Below are 25,459 nucleotides of genomic sequence, written 5' to 3' on the forward strand. Positions count from 1 at the left end.
TGGCTGAATTCAAAAGAAAAAAAAAACATAAGGATGTGTGAGGGACTGGAACAAAAGAGTATCTGTAAATCCCCCATCTCTGGCAATCTCTCTTCACCTTGACATTGCTCAGAGGACAAGAGGGGATAAGAAACACAGTATATGATATTTTTTATGTTGATTTTAATGGGTATGGAGCGCTGTCACCTTTCCCATCGTTTTCAGGGTAGATTATACCTCAGAAAACTACTGTAAAATCAAGAAAAGGGAAATAGTGGGATCTGAAAGACAAAAAAACACAATGGAACAACACAATGTTTCATTGTAGCTCTGTAATTCTCTTGGCAGCAGCTCCCTCTGGCATTCATTTGAAGAGCATTAAGGGCATTCAGTCCTCCCACTTCTGTCCTTTCATGGCAACAGGTCTGTGGTATTGGGCTTAATTAAATCATCGTACACTCAAAAAAAAATGGAGACTTTCCATTTGATTAAATTATCGTTTGGAAACACAATATGCCACGGCTACAACTCTACTGAGAAAACAATCTAATCTATTTCAAAACCTGCCATTCTGAGACATTAAGGCACGATGGGGGGACAACACTGAAGGGGACAGCATGACTGCGTGAACATCTGTGCGATTATGATCTTGTCATCTGGACAAGCTTAAAATACTGACCTCCGTCTGAGTGTGTGTGAGTAAAGCACAGTTTCTGTCTGTAATCTGACCAGGCAACAGTTCTCAGTGTCCACTATTCTTCCCTGTAAAGACCTAAAATCTTGTGGACTCTCAAAGCAGACTTCATAAGAACTCTACTGCTGAGCTTTCACACAAACTTGACCCCCTTAAGCTCCAACTGACGACTGTATGCTTCACATAAGTCTGTTGGACAGGTTGCCCTGGGAACCCAGTCTGATTCCATTATGGGATGGATAAACGCAATCAAAGAGTTTATCCACCTTCAATAGCCAGAGAAAAGACCCCTCACAATGATAGATCTAATCTCTTAAACAATATCTGTTCGTGTGCGTGTGTGTGAGAGTGAGTGTTCCGGTGAATGTCATACACACAGCTTCTATGTCTGTTTCCATGCACGACCGTGCTTGCAAGACACAATGAGATTGAAAACTCTGCAGCTCATGAGAAAGTGGCTGGAGCTGATTAAAAAACGGAAAAAAAATGGTGGTATTATTTGCAGCATGGTGCGTTTGGTGTGTGTTGTCATGTGGGAGGCATGAGAGAGACACAGATGCACTAGCAGCCCAGCTCGTGACCAGCGGGAGCATCTGACTGGTTCATGGCAAAAATAAATAGCAGCCCAAGTATTTCATACATCTGGGCCTAAATACACATGAAGAAAAACAGGGTTTTTAACAGAAAGATCATTTACAACACTATGAAGTCATCTATTTTCCAAATTGAGACATACAATCGTTACCATTGACAGCTTATAGCCTACGATAGCTTACCAAAGCTTACAATCTTAACAGTGGGAGAAAACCAGAGCTCTATTGTGTCTCACAGAGTAACTACCAATCAAAAGTGATAGATTTTTTCATTGGTTTACAGTGATATCTTCTCATCCTGCAGTGACATAACAAGTTATAGGAGCCCAGGGTGCATTTTGATCTGTTTCTACATGAAGCATAACGTGTATGTTAAGCACAATGCCGTAGACTCTCTTTACTCAACAGGGCTGCAATAAATACATTTTTTAAATAAAAAAAAACTCTGTTCAGATTAGACCGTTAGAGTGAATCGTTTGAACTCGTGCCCTGTGAAGACCTTTAAGTGTAAACACCGGATTACTTTGTTGTTAGCTCTTTTTAGGTTGTCAAGCCCTGTGGGAGACATTACCAACAATTCCCTATTTTTCTGTTTTCTCCCACCTATTCAAATGTGCTGAGTCTGTTGCATCATCTTCTGTACTTCTGCGTTACACGTGCAGGTAGTGCACCCTGCTGTGGTGCTGCCTCGTCTCCGTGGGGCTTTTGTTCTGGAGGCAGACGGGGTCAAAGCAGGAATGTTTCTGAAAACTTAGCAGACCAACTTAGCATTGCGAACGCCACAGGTTTTTGTGGTGTTCCCAAAAACTTTTGAGAAGAAAAAATCTGCAAAATGCTATACTAAATATACGAAGTTAAACACAGGCTCAATGTTTCTGTCAGTAGTCTTGTCATCCCTCATTTTCTCCCATGTAATCATACTGTCAGTACATGACACGTGTGAATGTGCACAATAGCATCTCGAGTTCAAAGTAAGATAAAATGGCACTCATCATACATGTAGGCAAAAAGCCTCTCTATTACCCTGTATTCCTCTATCACTCCTCTACACATCCCACCTGTTTCTTTGTGGTTTTCTCTTATGACTTCACATTTTCCCTCCTCACTGTTATTAGTTTCTTTCTTCTGCCCTTTTCTCTCGGTCTACGTCTCCGTCCTTTCCAGTGCAAAAGCCTCACTCCTCCCGTTTCTTAAATATGTTTTTAATGGGTGCTGGTTAGAGAGAGAGAAACAGAGTGCTGTTTATTGTGGAAAACCCTCCTGAGTGAGTAAGCAAAGATTAGAAAAGCGAGCACTGGCAGGCAGCACAAAGCAGCGCCTGCATGCATGTTGGAGGAAAACAAGCCAAGAGATACAAGCTGCATTTTAATACCCTACATGCAGACATCTCACCGAGGTTGACAACAGCTTTTACTGTTGAAGGAAAATGTACTTTTCAACAGTAATTAAGAAGCTTAGAAGGTTTGATTCCAACACCAAACAATATAGACTTTTTTCTTTTTTTAACAGAATAATGTACACGTTTTAGATAAGTCATGCAGGGGCAGTGACAAGCAGTCAACAATGACAAGCAGTTCTTGCTTCTGAGATTCATTTGAAACGATTCCCAATCTTGTTCACAGACTATAATTCTTTGTCCTTTCCTGGCAAAGATCTCTCTTATGTTTCTCAATGGATTGCCTGGTGGATGCACATCATAATAGACAGTAAGACACAAAGTGGATAGATTTGAAAAAAAGATTTGCAGTAGGCGACCTTGAGTGCCATGAAAGGCGCCTAACAAATAAAATGCATTATTAGGGAGTGACTAATGCAGTACTGCTTTACACACTATTCAGAGTTTCTGTCTGATCAGCATTTAGAAGCAATAAAACAAATGTGGATGACTCGGTTATCATAACAACTGCCTTCTTTTTATGGCTTGACAAATGTGGTCATGCTCTGTTTTGCAGCTAATTTGTCAGCTGTCCTTCGACTGTGGCATTAACAGTAAATACATTTGGTTCTAACTGTATCGTGCTGGGTGCTTGCTTGCTCACAATGAATAAGTATGATTTGATCTTTTTGACAAAATAAACATATTGTTATTACTCTTTGAACAGAAATCAAATCGCAACACCTCAGTGATCTTTCAACAACTGTGTGTTCAACACGCTGTCTTTAGATGTATCACTAACAATTTTCAATGAGCTCAAACACATTGAAAGAACAAAGAATTCCATTGTGCACGTCTGAGCTAAATAACTTGGATAAACCTTCTTAGACGTACTCTATTTCTCCTCTAACTCTTGCTTTTTCTGTTTGTCTTGGTCTGTGTGTGCTGCTGGGAAGGAGAGTTAATGAATATGTGAAATTAGTGCAAAGTCATGGTATGTGTCATTTTCACCACAGGCTACAACAGTGGGAAGCCCTTCTGTCCTTTTCCTGTCATGACCCTTTATCTACTTTCATCGCTTGTCCCATTGTCCCTCTCATTGTGCTCCCCGCAGGCACAGCCTTCAACCTAAGTCAGTTTTCTTTCTCTCACACTCTTTTACTCGGACATGGATTCTAAAAGCCAAACTGACGTGAAGTAAAAAGGCTCATCATAACTTGATGCAGACTGCACAGTCAGAGAACTCTGTATTGTCCAACAGTAGTGTCTAATCTTGTGAATACCAGACATTTTGTTATGGTCCTGAAATAAAAGTGATAGTCTTTGCTTTCATCGCAGTCAGTGTTGCAAACAGCAGCCTTTATTCGAGACCCTGCACCAGATTACAGTTTTGTTTATTTCTTGTGAAGAAAAGCACAACAATCACTGCCTTAAATGAGACTGAATGGTATGCTGCCTCATACAGAAAAATGAACCACCTGCTGCAGTGCTGCTGCCGTCAGCACGCTGCCATATCTGTTTAGAGATTAGTGCGAGTCCGGTACACACCGCTTCCCTCATTTCTATGTGCCAGTCATGAAGACTCGCTTTTATTTAAATTTCTGGATCCATGTTTACAGCTCAGAAGCCACACAGCCGACATGAGCCGTATGTAATAGAGACATCATTTAGAGATTCGGCGTGTCCCCCTTTTTTTTTCCCCCTCCATCAGGCTTGATGTGTGTAGTTCACAACAGAAAAAAAGGGAAAAACTGTGAAAATGACTCATTGAGAGTCTTGCTGCCTTCGTGCCAGTAAGGTTGCAGAGCTAAAAACTGGCACTATAGTTTCAATTTGTGGGATAAATTTCAATATGTTGGAAGCAAGTTTTCTCACCCTCTCACACACACAAGTTGACTGCAGCTATTCAGCTTGGTAGCACCACACACCGTTACTGCATTTGTGGATGGCATGACCACAAAAAGAGCCAATGAAGCAAAGAGTTGCCCTTTCTCACAACTTGTACTGTTGACTCAAGTCTAAACTGAATTATGCATGTACTTGTCACAGATGAAAAGCGCTCACCTGCTGCTTTTTTATCAAGATTTTTATTAAGATTCACATTTTATTTCTGCTTCTAAAAGAATTATTGAGTTGTGGAGTTCTGTGACCTCCTCGCTGGCTGTGGGCACAGACATTCAGAGGCATGGCCATTCCTGGTCACTCTGCGGATTGCTAATAGGGAGAGATTAGTGGGCCTGCTGAAACTTTTTGAAATGCCAACCCTGTCCAGAGCGAGGGGTGTAAATACCACCCAAATGTCATCAGAAGACCCCACAAGTCAAACAAAATGGGTTGCAACAAGCACAAATATTCCCTTATGCCCTATATTTGTGTATCCCACTTTAAGGACAAGCCCTCTACACCTACACATTGGATTGCATTGCAAGACTTGTGAGGATCAAACCGATTTCATTAGTTCACAGACTCCAACAAGCCCTGAACCTGCTGAACTATACAAACTGACATGAAGAGAATCCAAGTTGATAATACTTTAAAAAAAAGTGGGATAAAGACCGATTCAGCTCTCAGTTTTGGTCATTTGACAGACAGCTATTTATCTGAGACTTAATATACTGCATGAAAGCAACTGTATTTTTGGCTTCCGAAAGTAACATTATTTCAGTGTCTGGCTGTCTCAGACGGCCACTTGCCTGGTAAAGCAAACATTAGCTGTGGGTAAATTCAAAGAGCTCACATTACAGTTGTTACTCTACTTGTTTTTTTCCACATTTAGCCAGAGGTGGGCTGTGGTAGCAGCAGGCAGATCAAAGTAGCCCCGATGACCTTCTTCCTCACCACCTCTGGCTGTTTCAGATGGACCCTGAGGCTTTCCAGTACCAGGTGGGATAAATAATTCCTCCAGCATCTTCTGTAACAGAGATGCAAATATGCAGTCCTGTTTGCTTTTCTCACTTTGTCTTTAGGCATTTTGTCCAAAACAAAATAGGCAACTAGTAACAACTTTTTATGGGGGCCAGGGCTGAAAATTCACCAGACATTTTCTCCAAGAGCAGACACAGCTCTCACTTGGATTATACAAAGATTTAGCTCATGGGAACGGCACTGGTACTTCACTCCCACAATATCTCTTCAAGGCTCCATCAGTATTGTAGGCCACCTTCAAGTCACCAACCACATTTAACCTGGATGGGTTCATATGAACAAAGAAACACCACTTTATCCTAGCTTTGGTTACGGTTGTACAGCTAATCCTCAATAAGTGACATAAGCTTGTTATTCGATGTTTTGACTATTCTCAACAATGAAAATAGGGTCGGCCCAATTATGAAGCAGACTTCATGAATCATATGAAAATTTTCAGGCAACAGAGTTTGGAGATTTTGAGGTTCTTTTTAACTAGGAAAAAAAGAAATAAATAACTGGAAAAACTGGAACACAAAAACAAGATAAAGTACAGTGCTTAACTTGATTTAATGAGAGAACACAACACAACAAACCGAAACCATTTGCAATCAAGCATTAAGACCCTGTTGTCTTATCTCCCACGCACTGACACTGATTTCCTGTGCTGCAAACCCCAACAGTTTATGTCATTAACGCTGCCACAAGTTGCATGGCTGGCTGCAGGAGGTGTAGTGATCCATCAGCAGAATGCCAGAGCTTTGCCATTAGAAAACCATCTGCAAGCAACAGCGCTCCATTGGCACTAGAAGTCTAGCGAGACCAGGTGGAAAGTAGGGAGGACGAAAGCATAGAGCCTTGTGTTCAAGGCAGTTTGCTTTGATTGATATGAACCATTACAGACAGCATGAGAGAAGTAGGCAGAGAGCTAGTCACAGTTTTATTTTTGGTCATTTGTTCAGACAAAAGCTTGGTCAGTCAGTGGTGGATAGGGACTGAATGTCAGCGTATGTGTGTCAGAGAAAAAGAAAAGTGTAAAGCAGAGGACAGAGACACAGAGATTAAAGGCCAAAGCATCAGTAACATAATAGAAACCCACACCACCTGCAAGGTAAGAGATAAAAACATTCATGCAAATGTTAACTTTCTCAGATTGCACATTGTCCTGTCTACCATAGGTGAAAAAGGCTTATAAAAGAAGGTTGTAAATTAAAAGAATAAAACAGAAACAAACAGCTCAGTGTATCCAAGAGCCTTTAATTCAGAGTAAATTATTCATATCAGAAAGACTCTTCCTTGTAGATTAGATATTAAATTGAGAGCCATTTGAGTTGTCCTACTGTATCACACAGCAAAACAGTTGTAGCGTGACAACACTGAGTCATTAAGTCTTACATTGGATCAGAAACGATTCTCTTTAACTATCTGCAAATTGCTATAGCAGTGCTCAAACTATATATAGTGCAGCACTACTCCACATATACAAACACAGTCTGCCCTTACTCCCTGAAACAACGGGTTTGCCTTCAAGGATTATTAATCAATTAGAAGAAAAGCAACATGACAACTGACAATACAATTCAGGGTAAAGGGAATGCGAAACGGCTGCAGTAGCCGAAGTGTAATCCGTTTTAACTGGCTTCTTAGGACAATGTGATGCGATTTGATTTGTGTAGTAGTCAGCCCAACAATACTTTGGTGGTGAACATATAGACATAAAATAGCTTTCAGTACATTTGAACAAACACCTACATTTTTAATAAGTCTCCACATATTCAGCGACTGCGACAGTAAAACGCATTAGGCCGATAGCTCTTGACTGGCTGTCTATTCAGGACACTCTTACAGCCAAAGCAACTGTTACCCTGCCAGCTTGGAGCAAATTTATGTGATGAAGTGCCAAAAGTGCACATTTTCCTGCCTTCTTATACATTAAAAATATCCACCATGACATAGAATTCTAGAGATGTATGCCATTCAGAGCAAAGGAAAGAAATATCTCCATTTAATGGATCCTAAAAGATAATGTATCAGTGCCCCGAACGCCAATTCAATTATAATGTGACATTATTAGATCAACTCTACTCTACTGGGACTACAGCACTGTATAGAAAACTACGAGGCATAAAGAACGTGACCACAAAGACAGGCCTTCAGAGTAGTCAAATCTAAAAGGAAATAAAAGTGAGAGTGGCAGTCGATTTCAGTTCCTGGAAGGTATCACCAAACATTTTGAACTTAAGATACATTATATTAGATCATGTTTGATTTACGATATCACACTTAACATAAAAAAAAAGCTAAAATCAATAGATAGTCACTAAAAGGCTGTGTAATATAATTAGTTTTACATTTTACTGGTATTGAGTCATGTCCCAGGCTTCATATGTCTTAAGTGGCCCTTCTATGGCTCTCTGACAGACCGCATGATGCACAAGTTGCCTTAAACACATAACTGTTGCAAAGTTAATGGAACTGCGTTCAAAATTCTCAAGTAAAAATAGAAAGTTTCACCATTTAACAACTTCATGATACATCTGATCCATTTAAGTACCCTTAATGATGGAAATCAAGGGTCCTGCATAAAAAGTTCCTGATGTTATGTCTGCTACTTAAAGCAAAGTCACTCTTTTGCCCATACAAGCTCAGTACTTCAGAATTACTCTCTTATTGTATAACTTGTATGCCAGGACTAATCATCTAGTTTTCTCTTGTGATTCGCTTCAGTACATGAACAGTCCTTCATACAAACACAAGTCTAATACCAGTAACTAAGAACATGGGAAAGTCTCACTGCAGATGAGACACTATGTAGTTCCTCCTGTTTGTGGTTCTGATTGCAATCCTGGTGAACTAAAAACACATCTGGAAACCACTTTAACATCTATTGTTATTAGATAGTCAGTGTTTTATTCTGTTTTATTGCTGTACCTGAGAAGAGGCTGGAAGATAACGGTGATGTTCCTTGCTCCAGGCTTACATACGAACTTCATTTCTCCTCCTTCAATCAGGTTGTCATCAGCTCCACCTAAAACGCAAGAGACGTCACTTAAATATCTCCAAACAGACGTCAAGAAACAATAATGCTGTTGAGTTTCACCGATTAAAACTCAAAGCACACTGTATTCTGAAACCTCCGCCTTGTTTGATAGCCTCCTTTGCATACCTGAACACAACGTAAAGTGACTCAAAAATCTTTTGCCCATGACAAGAAAAGCCAACAGCCAGTAAGACAGATGAAGCGAAGCAAACGACATGACAAACAGAGCAGCAAGTCATTCCTGACCCATAGCCTCATTTAAGTGAGATTTTTGAAGTTGCCCACCGTGAGATTGATTCTTCGACACCGAGTTCTGAATGTTGATTATGTTTCATCATATTTCAACTAGCGATGGTTTAATGCTCCTCAGATCAGGCTATATTGTGTGGTTCGGTTTGCTCTGCATTCACAGAGCTGGTGGTTCAAATGGTTACTTTTACTTTGATAATTCAAAGTACATTAAAGAACCTGTATTCCTAAAAGTTTGTTTCACAAAGGTATATGTATTTCTTCTTAAAGAGAAGCTGTGCATACTTCTGCTGAATGATCACTGTTCCACATGTGTTTATCCACACATTGGCAGAAGTATAACCTTTAAGACCATGCAAGTGAATTTAACAAAAATCCACTCAATGTAGCTGTACACACATTCAGTGGGACTCTATCTTGTTATTTATGTGGAAGATGTTAGATTTTGGATCAGTCATGTGCGTCTTTACCACCTTTCAAACTTAGAAAGGATGTATTTGCAATGAAAATACTGTTTGGTCTCATTTAACAGTATAATACGACCGGTTTTGTTATTTGATACAGTGGATGAAGGCTTCAAGTAAATTCACTTCTGTAAACATTTTTCTTTACAGTTTATCAACCTCCAAGCACTGCACAGCACCCTTTAGACAAATAATTATCCAGAGAATAGTCCTTTACTTGGAGTGCAGCTTCTGTCATGTATAGATCTTGACTGGCTCTTGTGTGTCTCAGACCAATGACAATCGATATTTCTAATTAATCTGATATTACATGAGCATCATATAGACACACCACAAGCCATGAAAGACACCTCCTTCAATCAACATTGCTCTCCATCAGAAAAACAAATGCATCCCACATGCCCACTCCCCCTCAAGCCTCTGCGTCATTGCGTGGGTGAACCCGACAGCTAACAGGGTTAATCAGAAAATCATTGCCATGTAACTTCCTGGAGGTGGGTGAGGCTGCTGCAGAGAGGGGAAAAGGTGAGATCACAGGGGAGCAAAAGGACACTGAAGCTCATTACCTTCACTCATCCTGAAGTAATCAATAGAATTGATGGAGAAGAAATTGCCACTTGTTGTCAGTATGGTGCCCTGCGAAGCAAAGGGACTGTTTGTGTGTATGAAGTCAATAACAAACGTTTTCAAAGAATATTACGCATGAATGCAGGCACACATGTTTACATATAGGGTCCATTGATTGTGAGCTGGCATAGGTTGGGGTCTCAGGACATGACAATGAGAGCCACAAGGGAGCTGCCAACTTGTTTTTATGCTGTGGATGCACTGATATTGTTGGTATTTTCTTTTATGGCACTTACAACAATAGAACACTAAATCCACGACAGAAGGGAGATAAACTCTGTAAATTCATGAATACAATAACTTTCTAGACTTTCTAGATATAGATATAGATAGATTAAAAAAAATGATAGATTGACAGTTCAATGTGTATGAGATAATCTTTTCGTTGAGTTTTGAATAATACTCACAACATACCGACAGCACTTTCCTTCCACTTCAGTGGTTGAAATAAATCTATTTATGGTGTCGGATGAAAAAAAATAAAGTGACAAAACAGTACAGAGATCAAACAAGATGGCAAAGTTTTGTGCACATGCGTGTACCCTGAAATGGTTTTCAGTTTGGCACAAACCTCACTCAGCTGTTTCCCTCTGCTGCATTTTCATGTTCTTTTTGTAAAGCTCATGTGCTTCAATAGAAAGACACCTCTCTATAGTGTGAAAAATCCTGTACAGCATTTCCTGTGCGGCTATCCTAGCTTTGCATTCAAATGCATATCAGCTCATTGTTCCCTGTGCCAGGCTCCTTAATACATTTCTAATGGAACTAGTTTTATGTGAAAAGTGTAGGACACAACACTTTCCATATTTTCATTAAAATGACAAGAAAACCTTTCACTCTATCCCATAATTTTGAATCAAGGGTTTCTGATTCTTATCTGTTGCCATGGATTTTCTCTGCATGAAAAAAAAAAACACTTTCATGCTGCTAAAAGAAGGCAAAGATGATGTCTAAGTCACTCAAACTTTGTCCATCTCCATTTCACGATCCAGTCATCCTTCTTTTGGTGCTAATTCAATTTAGATTCAATTACAGGCTCCTAAACAAAGCTGCTGCCAATGCACTCGTCTACTTTCCTCTAACTCACAGTTCATCGATGTGGAAAGAACAGGCTAAACTTTTGCTTTGTTCATCATCCAGCTTGTAAATACTACAGTCCCCATGAATGACATCAACATGTCACACAGTTTGGAGAAGTGAGCGTTACTTGCATGCTTCATGAGCCACTTCTAACTGGAAACTACACACACCAAACAGACCTCCATGTATGTATTCCAAATGACGGTGACCAATTTAATTTCAAGCTCTAAACATCTGCATCCGTGTCAGACAAAGGAGCGAAGCAGAGACCTCATTGATCCAATGGATCTGGGACCAGCTGCCAACAGGGCATAGCACTGATGAATATTAATCACGAGCATATTAATATGCATGACATTTTTCAGAGTTGTTTCAACGTGACAGGGTAGCTCCGGTTTCAGATCAGGATGCCACCGAACTGCTGCCAGCTCTGTCCTGACACGGTGTGTTAAAGTTTGCCGTTATTTGGGAAACCTTGTGTGATTGATTTTGTGTGCTCCAGTTTGTTAATGTTGTTTGGGTGAGTGTTTATGTGCATTTGTGTCTGTTGGGCTGTGGTTTGATCCAAGATTAGTAAGAGGAGTGTGTAGAGGAGGCACAGTGCTCAGTGGGATGGCAGCTCAAATCTGGGCAGGAGGAAGTGACACATTCTAATGTGGCCAAATCTGCCTTAAATCCCCCTAGAGGCCCACTGCTCTGCCTTCATCACGAACAGAAACACACACACACACGCACGCACACACACCTAACAGACAGTAGCCCACTAAAATATCTATGAATTACAGGGGCACAAACAGACGGGAAGAGATTCTTTCATACATACAAATTATTTACATGGACTTTAAACACACACACTCAGAATGTGAGGGGTGTGGTGACACATAGAGTAAAAAAAAAAAAGCCTCTAAAGCTAAACTACACAGACACCAGATGCTCAAGTACACTCCCACACACAGTGACACCCATCAAGACCCCTGTGGTGACTAACCATGCACTCTCCAGCCCACATCTAATCAAGTCAGGCAGTGACTTAGTGAAATTGCATTAGCCACACTTTCCTGGTTTTGATGAGAAACGGTCTGATCCTGTGATGAATTCCAGCCATGCCCCGATTTAGACGGGAAAAGAATGAACTTGTGATGCCTTCTTTAACACACGGCTCTGCCTCCTGAGACCAGTGTGTATCTGTGTGCATGTGCAAGTCTGAGAGCAGACGAGATGAGAGAGGCCACACAGACCGGGGCATGAATGATCCTAATCCCTAATTTACATGTGGCTTCAATCTGTTTTGTGTCCACAAATGTGAATTTGGACGGAAAAAGGACATACATGGATGCAATTCATCGCAACACTCATAATTCTCTGTTTGGGGAAGTATGCAGGTGTTTGTAGACACACTTCTGAAAGTTGAATATTGTTTGACAGAGTTCTTTCTTTCCGTCTTATCTTTGCATTTGTGATTATTCAAAGATATCAATAAAAGTTTAACAAAAGTTCACCTTACAACTAAAATAAAACCACCCATATGCTTTCGTGGCGCTTCACTGTTCCACAGTAAGGTTGAAATTCCCTCCTCTCGCTTTTCCCACACAAACTTTTCCTCATCTCCATTTCTTACTTTGGGAACTCAACTGACTGTTTATGACAAGAATATTTGGAATTAAACATGTATGTAAATAACAACATGTAATGATATGGTTAATTAGCCACATGCTAAGCGTACCTTATGCTACTTTACCATGCAGGTCAGTCTGGAAAACAGGAAACATCTCACAAATTTCTGAAATAACCTGTATATTGTTTTCTATTTTTACAATGCTCCTACCTCCAGTCAACATATTCCAACTTTATAAACACTGCTCAAGTCCCAAAGACAAACAACATACATAGCCAATGATTAATATTCATCTCTTTCACTGCAGAGAACTGTTGTCATACCAGCTCTGACAGAAGTGAATTAATTAAAATCAAGACCACTGAGACACATTGTGTGCCACAGTGACACTTTAAATAATTAATGCAACTCAATTTGCACCTGAATTTATCTATAATATAATTTATTTATGCAATTTATTCTCAGCTGTGGGGTGGATTTGGTCTCATGGTTGGTGGAGCAGCAGATACCATCCTATCAAATTAATTTTAATAATAGAAAGCTCTCATTAAGACCCAATCAGACACGTAGATGGTCTGAGTGGAATAGGATGCCCGGAATTGACCAACGATTCATGAATTATTGACACGGGAACCGATCTTATTAGATCAGCAGGTTTTGAGCTCTGTGAATATGCAGCCGACTGACAGTCGGATTTCTCTGTGAGCATGCACACACATTTAAATGCATCTGATTTGTACATGGAGAATATGACCTGAATTGATCACTTCCCAACTAATTTTCATAGCCTAACAGCTACAGACAAATGAGACCATTGAGGGTGAAAATTGGATTATGCTATATATTCCCTACTATTTGCACAATTTAGTTTGAAATGTGCAGCGCTTGCTAACAGCAGATTAGGGGCCTCAATCAATGGCAGAGAACTGCCTCTTTCCACTTCAGGATGGGCCAGCAGGTGCTGTACATACTATAAAAAAAGTGCAGATATTGCAGAATCCCACTTGTCAACTTGGATAGTTGTTGGTGTAAATGAAAAAAAGTGTGTATGTTTGGGCTTGTTTGTGGCCTGCTTTGTATTCATGAGGGTTGAGAGTCAGTTATGGTGCCCAGCCGGCCTTCTGCCAGTCCTTATCAGAATCTAGGCAGATGGATCACAGGTGTCTTTGATCCCCATGAGTTGACCTGGTTCAACTGTGTTGTGCTGAACTGTGATCACAACATGTGCAAAGCACAAATGATGGGCCATTTGCAATTTTCTTGACTGATTCCAATTACTTTTTAAAAGTCAGTCCAGCGGATAGTCATTTTCTTTTTCTCTAAGAACTATAATCGACTGAATGCACATCCACGTTTCTTCATCTGTAAATTCAACTGCTCACAGTGACATATTTACCATCATATAAATATATATTGCAGTCTATATTGTGGAGAAAGATTTTGTAAAACTGACCAACTGCAAACCAACATTACCAGAGGAAAGAAAGCCCAGCTTCAAGCTCAGAGTGTAGAAAGCCATCATATTAGCCATGTTAGAAGAAGTCACTACATCATCAAAACTATATGAGGGTGGTAAATGGACTATATTCATATGGTGCTTTTATCCAAAGTGCTTTATTCAAGCAAAGATCATCTTTTTTATATATCCTAATATGATAAACCTGCCTCAAGGAGCTTTACAATTTGTGCAGAATACGACACTGACTGTCCCTAGACCCTAAACATGAATAGAATAAAAACCTGACAGAAAACACTTGAACAAGAACATAAGAAAGTAAAAGAGAGATGAGATCTCCACATGCAAAAGACATGAGTAGGCAGAAAGGCATGTTTAAAGATGCGGGAGAACTAAGCGACCAGAAAACCAAGCGTCATCACATCTTTGATTGGACCCAGCAGGGAATTAAGAAGCACATTGCACACCTTTGTCTTTCTCAAAAGAGCACACTCAGAAAGCCAGAAATGTGTTTGAGCTTATTCATCTACCAGGACTACGACTACAGTGACTGTGTAGAAGTCAAATCCTCCAGTCCCATATGTCCTCCTCCTACTCGTCCTTTCCTCACTCTCTCCATCCATTTTTCACTTCTTCAATCAGCAAGCGTGCGATTAACAGTAAACACAGAAGTGACAGTCAAAGCTGCCAATAATAATAGGTCCAAAGCTGATTAGAATTAGCCACAGAGGAGGAAAAGCAAGTTCTCTCTTTCTGATTAAATGTCTGCACTGTGTGAACCGTTCCAACCTTCTACTCTCCCTGTTGTCCTCTGCATTCCTCTGATAATTCCTGTATCTCAAGATTACATTTTCTCACAGCATTTATTTTTCATACTTGTGCATTTATCTCTAATTTAGCCCATGTTTATGTTGTAACTCCCCAGAAATCAGTGTGACACAGCTTAGCTTCTTTTGAAGTCCATCCTAGTGATCAGGATGTAACGCACTCAAAATGTTCCCTTGTGCAACCTACGAGTAAGACAGTTTCCTCCTTGAAGGGTTCACACTTGAAGATATGACAAAAAGCTAATCTTCATAGAAAATGATAAACATACCATTAATTTCCAATGTCTGATGTGTGACTATGAGCTGCATCCAATTACAGCAATTCAGCGCACAGGGAGTGATTAACTATTTTAGTTTTATGTCTGTCGTCTTCTCAGTTGGATATCTAAAGAAAATTTCTAATTCTACTTTATTTTGGTTGACATTCAGATTTTCCATCTCAGTACCAAGTGTTTAGATCATCATAAGGAAATAAAAGCCAGATATAAATTAACTAACACACAAAGCAAATTCAAGATACTATGATCCATTCTGTCAATATTCATAGGATGGTTAAATAACCACGTTTTCTATTGGCTTGATTCAGTGTCACAACCAGAGGCTTTGTGAGATATGCAACAGAAAAAAAACAATATTACAGTTACAAGCCACAGAATATTTTCCACACCGTTTCCATGCTCAAATTTCAACGACAGAACTACTGTAATCCAATAACGGGCTCCGATACAGATGGGAATCCAACACTGCAATTATGTTGGTAGGTATCCGCGTCTTGGAAAAGAAGGTTTGTGGGAATTAGGTGTCTAACGTCATTTAAAACGTTATCATGTGATATCTCTGGAGAGCCAAATAGAGCCTGAAGACGCACAAAATCATTTACAGCAGGATAAGACGTGTAGTAATGTATACATATACGTGCTTTCTGTAATATACAGATCTGCACCACATTTATAATTCAGACAGATAGTCTGTAAGGCAAGAAGGTGACTTGTACTTTATTTACAAACCCAGATGTGTCGCTGTTGGAGCACAGTGATTCATTCACTGGAATAAGAAGGGACACATTGTTTTCCACAGATACTTGTGGTGTTTTTTTCCAACATGAAATCCATGTTGTACACGCCACAACTTGATACGCACCCTAAATATGCGCTCACACCTACATAGTTGAGTATGACAGCCCTCATTTGTCACTCAAGCCACAGTTCAGTCAGCACGGTCTTACAAGAGAATGATGGCCATTTAAAGAGCATTCTCAAAAACCAAAATGGGGAAAAACGGGCAAAAAATTTCAGCATATTTTCTAAAGAAAGAAGACTATCCTCTATACTATACATATACATATACTATACACTTTACCCTGGTGCAATGTGAGGCTCCTTGACTGCCTCCACCCCTAAATTTCCTTTCGTAAGTAGACCTCCTTCTTACTTAAGCTGTGAAAACAGCCTCACCCATTTTTTTCCATTTTCTTTTTTTACGATTCATGCCTATCAATATAATTGCAGCACAATGAGGATGAAAAATTTACACACGGTTTGGAAATGAGCAATTAGGTTTACTGAAGGTGGATAATGATTTTAATTGTACAGCACTCAGTATCTAATTTAGAATTCAAAGGGGCCTGAGGACTGACAGCTAAATCATAAATAAGCTAATAAAAAGATAACTCTGCGTCAAATTTTAAGTGTTTTTTGCTCTAAAATTAAGCAGAAAAACAGCGGCATCGCTGCAGATTTGTTTTTTTTTTAGTCATTTTTGCTAAAAACCATTCCATTATTGATATGATTTTTACAGTGGGTCCATATCTACCTCACATGCTTGACCAGAAGTTTATTTGCTTACACTTTTTCACTCTTTATCTATTAGACTCCGATATAAAAAAGGTACAACAACTCAACACCAAAAAAACAAAGACAAGCATGAGGCATCAATATATGACAGATAGTCAATGTAGAATATTAAAGCAAGAAGTGGAGGAAAGATTAAAAATGAGAATTGGGTGCATCGATACAAGCTAAGCAGATGTCTTGACATTTCAACGTCATAATCCTGTAATAATCATTGACTTTTTGCCAACAAATTTCAATTCTATCTAATGTTCGGTTTATGAATATGACAAATTATAATTGCAAGCTCAGTGGAATTCAAGTATTGATCATTCTACAAGATGAGGGTACAACATCAATATCCTTGAAATCTGCGAACAAAGGGGAAAAATTACTTTAAGAGAAAAATAATCATTTGAAAACGCAAGCTAGTGATTCAACAATAAAATATAAGTTAAGGTCATCTTGAGGTGTAACTGCTGAGGAACTATGTGGCTGACTGAAACGTCGTATTTTTCTGCCTCGGGATTAAATTACACCGTAAAAACTGTTTTTCTGAGAGGATATGTAAATGAAAAAGGTGTGATACCAGAGACTTGCTGTGGCAGACAATGAGGGTGATGTGTTCCTCCGAGCGTCCTCGAATGACCCCATCAACCCTACAAACCTCCCTGAAAACTCACCTTGGTCTTGATAAATCACTTTACACACCCGGCAATCACAATGCCAAAGAGTGTAACATCACTTGGCAGGAACATGTTGTTTATTATTACAACTTAGAAACGGACACATACACACTTATGTGAGCACGTGGCTTTAAACATCTGCCAGCCACACCCCTAACATCCAAACCACCATCACCTCCACCCCCATGTCTCCCGCTAGACATTTTTCCATTTGCACCTCTTTTCCCTCTCCTCTCGATTGAGGTGTACAAATCAGCTTGACAAGTAACATCGCTTCTTGTCATCCAACTCTTCTCCTCCTCCCCCTTTTCGTGTTTTTTCTCTGTCATAGGAGAATATGATGCTATTACACATAAATGAGAAGCCCGTAATACAGCGTAGGCTTAGCCTTAGGTATTAAAGGATGGATAGAAGTAGAGCTGTTTGTAACTAGATTGCTTGCGTAGGGAGACTCTGCCAGACTGTTTTCTTTGCGAGACACAATGAATGAGTCAATTTGAATATCAAAAGGGAAAACAGGGAATGTGTAAAATAGATTTGTAACCAAGTTGATCATGAATACATCTTAATCGAGACGGGAGGTCAGAAGTGGGAGTGTGTGCACGTACCTGCAGAGAAAATAATAGGTTTAAAGTGTGTGTGTTGTATCTGTGCTCGTCCAGGGCAGGCATGTGGTAACAGACAAGCTGTGTGTACGACTATCAAATGTGGAGGGGTTGACACTTCAAACGTGCCCTGGGGCAAGGCAATATTGTACAAAACAAAGTAAATGTAAATGCATTAAGGAGCATTGCCAGACTGCAGTAGTTATTAAAATATATTCACACTTCACATCCCAGATGACCGCTGGGGTACCTGATGCCTTCACACAACAGAAAGGCAATAAAGAAGCACAGGTCGAGAATGGAAAAGTCTTGTGGCAGGGAGACATGTAGAAGGATGTGGGGGAATGGAAACACATCTTTTAATGGAAAATTGTTATTTTCATCATTTATTCATGGGAAAATGTGATCGAATCTGGATTAGGTTCTTTGATTCTGAAGTAGAGCTCTGTGAAGGATACGACAGCCCCCCAACACAGTATATTCACATGCATTTAAAAAGACAGCTGAGGATCTCGTGTAAGTAAAAACACCACGAGCACGCACAAACTTGTAGTCTCAATACATACGTTCAGATCACATACTCCAGATGTGGCCACATATGGAGCTGTAATGAAGTCTTTAGATGAAGCACTAGACTAATTGAAGCATGAACAATGAGAAGGAAAGCAATTAAGTCCCTCTGTGTGTTTTTGTGTGTATGTGGGGCATGTTAATATGCCCTGTGTAGCTGTGTGTAATCATGATATATGGGAGGTCCATACAACACTCAGGAGAAATGAATTACAGATATTACAGATTAATTTCAAAGCCATTAGGGCTCTGAGAGAGTAGATAGTTTACGAAAACATTACACATTTTACATTAATACAGATGCCTTGATCCATATTTACAACAGGTCTGGGAACTGTGTGAAGACTGATGGATTATTGTAGCTTCTCAGAGAAAACAGGAGACAGCTTTTCAGAAGGCATGCTGCGTTTTGCACAATATTGCTATCAACGAGCGTCTCCCACTACCTGAACCAGCCCAGGCAGACCAGGAGGTGCCAGAAGACCCCCGTGGACCGGCCCATCAAAGTGCCATCATGAAGAGGCAACAACTGATTGCACGACTTTAGTTGCAGTCATCGAGCGCCTGAGACGTTATTTTTTTGTTTTTAAGCCATTGTCATATGTTTTCATATGTTAGTACGAGAAAAAAGTGAGAGAAATTTAGAATAAAAATACAAAAATGTTCTTGCATGAGGCCCATTGTCTTTTACTTATAAAATCACATAAAATGTTTCCGGGAAAAACAACTTATAAACACTATCCATGGACTATGAGATCCTCCTCTGGCCAACTTAGTTTTAAACCTGGTAGGAGGCACATCTTGGCTGTGCTTGGAACGTCTAAGTACCTTTTTAACTCTCCAGAGGAATTTGAAAATGATTGACCTCCCTGCTCCCACTGGCCACCTGGTACTTGTAGTTCTTCTGGATGCTGGCTATTCTGCCATCTGATAAATACACTTCTTCATTCGTCATAATCTTCAAGCTTGTTGCTATCAAGCGCCTGCACTGATCCCAATGACATCCTGACTGTTGATTCTAGTAAGGTGCTTTAGCCGACATGTTTCCATTTACAATTCTGTTTATGTGCGATTAGAAGCTTCACGTTTTGAAAGATTGATGGAAATGACAAGTTTTGTTTAGTTTTTTTTTTACAAAAAAAAAAAAACAACTTACATTTATGCAAAAGATTTTAACATTTGCTTGAGTTGTTTTTAAACAACATCATAGATGTGCAAATGAAGGTGAGACAAAAACACTTTTGTAAATAAGTTCTGACGCAGCAAACATTTTACTAACATGATGACTGATCACAGGAAAGATCAAGTGTAAGATCAAATGGTCATTTTCCTCAAAGCGTTCCTTCCAGTTAGTAACCACGACTCTGTTTAATGCAGCAATGTGTGAAATGTATTTGCTCCAAACAAGTTTTTATGCAAATTGCTTGACAGTTGTGTGGTAATGCAGCAAATGTGTCAAAGTCCCATTCAGCCTTTTGAGTTCAACTCATCCATGTATGGGTTATGGTCACATGTTACTGAATGTGGCATGTAGCCATATCCTCATTTTTAATGGTCAGGTTGAAATGGTTCAGTACTTTGATGATGAGCAGCTGGGATTTTAGTTTAATAGACACGGTTTCCCCAAAACTCTCATCTGTGCATGGGGCATTGGGTCAAAGGCATTCTTATAGTCAGTCCAGGTTGTGCCTGATCTGCATAATTATTTAGCCAATGTCAGCTTCACTTTGTCTGTTTCTTTGACCCATCTATGTTGTTTTCAATTCCTAACTGACATTTGCTCAAAATGAGTGGCTGCTATAATGTCTGAAATGAGCTTCCATTTACAAAAAGACAGGTTTACCAAAGAGAAATTCAAAATGAGCTGTATCTTCTTGAGGATTGTTCTTATTACCAGGATTTTCCTGCCCTCTGTTAGCTAGTCTGGTGAAAGCTTGTTGTAAGCTGCCTGGTTATCAATGAGTGCTTTCAGCTTCTCCAGCAAGTGGAAGTGGATCATATCAGCTCCTAATGCTATGCTATCAAGCTCTTCATGGCTGAGACTTGCTGCTGGAGGTTTTCTTTTATTTTGGGAGGTTGCTGTGATCTTAGGTCCAGCACCACTGGTGTTGTGTGATGTCTCTTTGCCTCATATGTCCTTCTAGTATTGATCAGTCTCAGCTCTTGATGGGTCTGTCTTGTAATCTTGTTCCCTTGCAGCTGGGAGTACAGCCTGGAGGGGTCTTTGGAAAACAGGCCATTTTTTTCTTTATTCTTTTTGCCTCTGCTATATTCAGTCTAGCAACCAGAGATTCCCTTTGTAAGGCAGACTTTACAGCTTCCATTTTAGAAAAGCTTTTGTCTTAAATCCATTCAGGACTTGTTTCTTAGGACTGCCTTCTGGACCTCTTAATCAATTAATATCCCTCAAAATGTCCCTCCTTTTTTTAGAGGGTGCACTTGCTCAAACACACAAACATCTGCAAGACTAATTCCCGAGATAGCTGAACCTATTGTGCTGTTCTAAAGTTAGTTTAAACTATTATGGACTCTGAGGCTTTGAGGACAAGGAAATAAAATACCGTAGTTGATGTTGTTTACAACTAAAAACTTCCACCAATTGTATTTCTGTATTACTTAAAAAAATATTGTTATGCTTTTGATAACTGTATAAAAATGTCCAAAGGAGAGAATAGTTGACAATAATTCGCCTGCAAAGCACAGAAATGAAAAATTCTGCAAATATAGAAGCAGTTTCTGCCCAAATTAAATCAGAATTGGTCGCTGTGGCTTTGTTTTTCATAATGAGCGTTACCGTTTTTATGCATGTGTTAATGGTGCAGAGCAGGATGTAAACTGAGCAATACAAATCATATTTCCAAGGAAGTGTTGGTAAATGTCTGAGTTAATAACTGCTTGACTTGCGGCAGACTATTTGGGGGAAGGAAAAAAAAAAAAAGACATTTAGGAAACACCATTTGGAAGCCCAAAAGACACACATGACTAATCTTTAAGTGTCGAGTAATCCCAGAGCCAGAAATATTCATCAACTCAATCTCATTTCTAACTCCTTTCTTCACCCTTTCTCCTCAGTAAGTTTAATTTAAAAAGAGAGGAAAAAGTCCCTTCCCACACAGTCTCAATACATATTTTTCTAATTTTTTCCCTTCAGAAATCTCTTAATGGCTTCTTCACTGGACCCTGATGAAAACAATGACTTTTAACCTTCCTCCTTCTCACTCCCACCACCCCCTCCATCCATGTTCCCCTCCTTCCATCACAGTCGACTTATTTCACTTTCTAAATGATTTCTTACTCCTTCAATCTCTTTTCAGCCATTCATGCCCTGGCCTGGGCTTGTGGCCGGTGCGACGCATTGTGACAGGTGAAATGAAAGCCCAGAGAAATCTCATCTTCTTATAAACGCTCCGAGGCATTCAGTCAGTCAAAAAAATATTTCTTCACCTTCTTTCTTAGGCGCCGACAGATGGAAGAAGAAAGACGTGAGCCTTTATATGAAGAGCAATGGGGATTTTTTGTTATCCAGTTAATCAGTGCCGTTCTTCCATTTCATATTTACAGACCCGCTTCCGTGTGTGGCATTTCTTGTCAAGAAAAGAACTACTTGTAATGTCCATGAACACATATTTAGCTTTGAATACTGTGGAGTAACACAAATCAAACATAGGTTTGTGTTGTTTTCAGACATTTTATCCCCCTTTTTTCTATTTTTCCCCACACTTTGTCAAAAAGGAGTTTGACGTGAAAAAGCCGCAGACAGCTACAAGCAGCCTGGTATACATTGCTGACTGAAACCTCAAGGTCATAAGCAGAGGAACAGGGAGCCAGAGAGAGAAAAACAGAGGAAGTAGGGGCAGCAGAACAGTTTAGACTCTCCACGGTCTAGCTGTGTAGTGCAGTCACTGTGCTAGTTTGTGCGTGTGAAAGTGTGAGAGAGCTTTTCAAGGCCTCTCCCTGTAGGCGGATTCTGCAAAGTCACCCCGCTCTCTGAATCTCGTCAATCTCTTTCTCTATTGCCACTTGGCTCTCCACACTCCTGTTGTCTGCCTTTCTGTTCCTAAGTGCAACTTTTCAAACTGGGACGTGCCCTTTCTGTCTCCGCTACATTGTAGTCACCTCTCTTTCATATTCTCCACTCCAATTTTTCATCTCCCTCACCGTCTGACAGAATCCCTCCACCTTAACCAAAGATGACCGAATCACCCTCACCTCGTCACCTCCCTCTATTCTGTTCACATTCACTCCATTTTACGCAGTTTTGTCATCGCTAAAGAATCCCTACACGCTATTTGTAACTAACTATCTATCATTTTTGTCTTTTCAACAATATTGCAGATCTCTGTTTTTCTATTCTGCTTACATTTTGTTCCCGCCACCTCCATCCTTAGCTTCCCCCCCCCCCCCCCCCATTCATTCACTTGACCTATGTTTTTACACATGTTCATGTTGCTCTTTTCTCTTCAGAATTGTCATTCACACATACCTCCCCGCCTTTTCACCGTCAATACCTTTTGCTCCCTCTGACTCTGTCATCTCTTTTAACTCCCCTCTCCATCTTGCTACCTATTCACGTTTTCCTTCCCGCGCTATAAGGTAGTCCATTGTAGACTTTCCATTTCTCAGTCCATCCCTTCACCCCCCCCTCACCTTGTAATTCTCCACTCTTGCTGTAGAGTTCTCGCCTCTGCTCTCTCAGGTAGGCACTCATGCTGATGGCATGGGAAGATGATTCAAACCTACAGGATGGAGAAAGGGTTCAATAGCTGGGAACACAATACAGCGGTACACTACTGAGATGCACTGACATACATCTCAACAGACTTTACAGGGAAGGTAATTATCTGTTTGATGTGGTCTATGATTGTGGCTGACACAAATGTCCATGGCTCAAATGCACAGAGCGGGACAATAGAAGAACAATAGAATTATGCTTGTTGTTTTTAATATTATACCGCCTTATTTACGAGTATTATCAAGGAAAAAATAGTTAAAAACAACACCTTTTATGTTTTACTTTTTACATATAGACTCAATTGATATGAAAGAGTCTTGACTTAAAAAAAACAAATACATAAACAGTTTGTCCATAAGAATGACAAAAACACAGATTTAGCACAAGCCATAGAGAGCAAAGAGTGTAATTCTTACTTGAAGAGTGACTGCTTGGCACGTTGTGGTTTTTTCTTTGCAAAAAAAGCAGCAAACTCGCTGCCAGTGCTGGCATAGGAGAGCTGAGCCGACGGCTCTGTGGCACTGCGGCTGTTCTTCACATCCAGATACTCCATAAGCAGAACCTAAACGACACAGACAGCAACCAGCCATGAGCGACAAAGCAGGAGGATAAATAAAAAAATATTACAAGCCGTCTCTTCTCACAGTGAGGGGGAATTCTCTTTAAAGCAGGTTACACAAGTCTTTCCAAGCAAATGCTAAGTGCAGCCCAAACTTTTAGGGCTGTGGTTTAACGGACAGAAAAAGGAAACTAATCGAAAGCTTAAACAATTGGGTTTTAATATTAACTTCGGTCTTACTGAACATTTCAAAAGAAGATCATTGGTCACACTTACTTCTTAAACTTATCAAATCAGGCATAGAAAGAGAAAAAAAACCAAAGCATATCCATGTACATGTACAATCAAAATTCTTCTTGGAATAAAGGATGGGCAGAGGTTCATCAATTTGCAAAAAATCTACAGTTAATGGCCAATGCCAGAATAATGTTCCCATCATCTCCAGTACATATCATTAAACAACAGAGAATCTGGAGACACTTCTGTGAGCAAGGGACATGACCAGCAAAAGAATCCGGTGCCTGCAATCTTTGGGCCCTACTTTGGTACTCTATTTAAAACAGGAATGATTCTGTCATGGAAATCTCTCCATGGACTCCAGAAATCACTGTCTGTGAACACAGTTCACTGTGCCATCCACAAATCCAGGTTAAAGCTCTTTAACAGAAAGAAGGAGCTGCAGTATGTAAGCTTCCCTTACATACTGCAGCTATTACAGCAGCTTGGCTTCATAGTAGAAGAGTCCAGTCCTTTCACCAACAGAAAACATTTGTTGCATCTTGAAATATAAAACATGGAAATAGGACAATATTCCCCTCCCAAATGTCCTCAGCTCCCAGATGTCTGCAGACTGTTGGGGATGCTACAGGGTGGTAAACATGGCCCTGTCCCAAGCTTTTTTTGTGGCTGCCTTCAAATTAAAGATAAGCTAAAAAGTAAAATGTCTCACTTTCAACATTTTATACGTTTTTATATTCTATTATGAATTAAACATTGGTTTGGGAGATTTGCAAGTCATTGCATTCTGTTTTTACAGTATTTCCACGTTACACACCGTCACAACCTTTTTGGAATTGGGGTTGCATTAATTCATCATATTCAGCTGCAAAGACATAAATCAAAGAAAACAATGCATGTAAATAAATAAGAAAATGAGATAATCCACTGACAATATATTTGAATCAAATGGCAGATCTAACTCTAACTCATATCTGTAACATATATTTCATATCTTAAAATAAAATCTGTGATATATAAAGAAGCTACTGACAAGACGGCGTGCTTCGGATGATCATCATAAAATTTCTTGTCTTCCAGTTCACTGAGACGTCTGCATGATCCATGGTGAAATCCATCAACGTCTTATCATGCTTCATAAAAATCTTATCAACTTCCAACAATAGTCTGGAACAAGCATACTGAAACTCTGGCCAGACAGAGAAAGTTCACTTCCTCTACTCCATCATTCTATCTGTACATTCCCACTGTTGTTCATTTGCACTCATTTTTCAAAATCTCTTTAGGCTTCATCTCTCATTTCTCATATTTCTATTTTTTCTCCCTTGCTCCGTCTAC

At 39.8% G+C, this 25,459-nt stretch overlaps 1 protein-coding gene across 1 annotated transcript in view; it reads right to left on the reverse strand.

Annotated features, from left to right (window-relative positions):
- Positions 1-25,459, reverse strand: part of exoc4 (exocyst complex component 4) — a 107,999-nt gene that overhangs the window by 60,290 nt on the left and 22,250 nt on the right. Inside the window, exons 9-11 of the mRNA XM_072377164.1 lie at positions 23,742-23,887; positions 23,241-23,329; positions 8,477-8,573 (exon numbers count right to left, since the gene is read on the reverse strand). Coding sequence (XP_072233265.1) covers positions 8,477-8,573; positions 23,241-23,329; positions 23,742-23,887 — 332 coding nt within the window. The remainder of the gene's footprint in view (positions 1-8,476; positions 8,574-23,240; positions 23,330-23,741; positions 23,888-25,459) is intronic.

Source organism: Leuresthes tenuis, unplaced genomic scaffold (genome assembly GCF_036924035.1).
Source record: "Leuresthes tenuis unplaced genomic scaffold, fLeuTen1.0.hap1 SCAF_23, whole genome shotgun sequence".
Classification (NCBI taxonomy): Eukaryota; Metazoa; Chordata; class Actinopteri; order Atheriniformes; family Atherinopsidae; genus Leuresthes; species Leuresthes tenuis.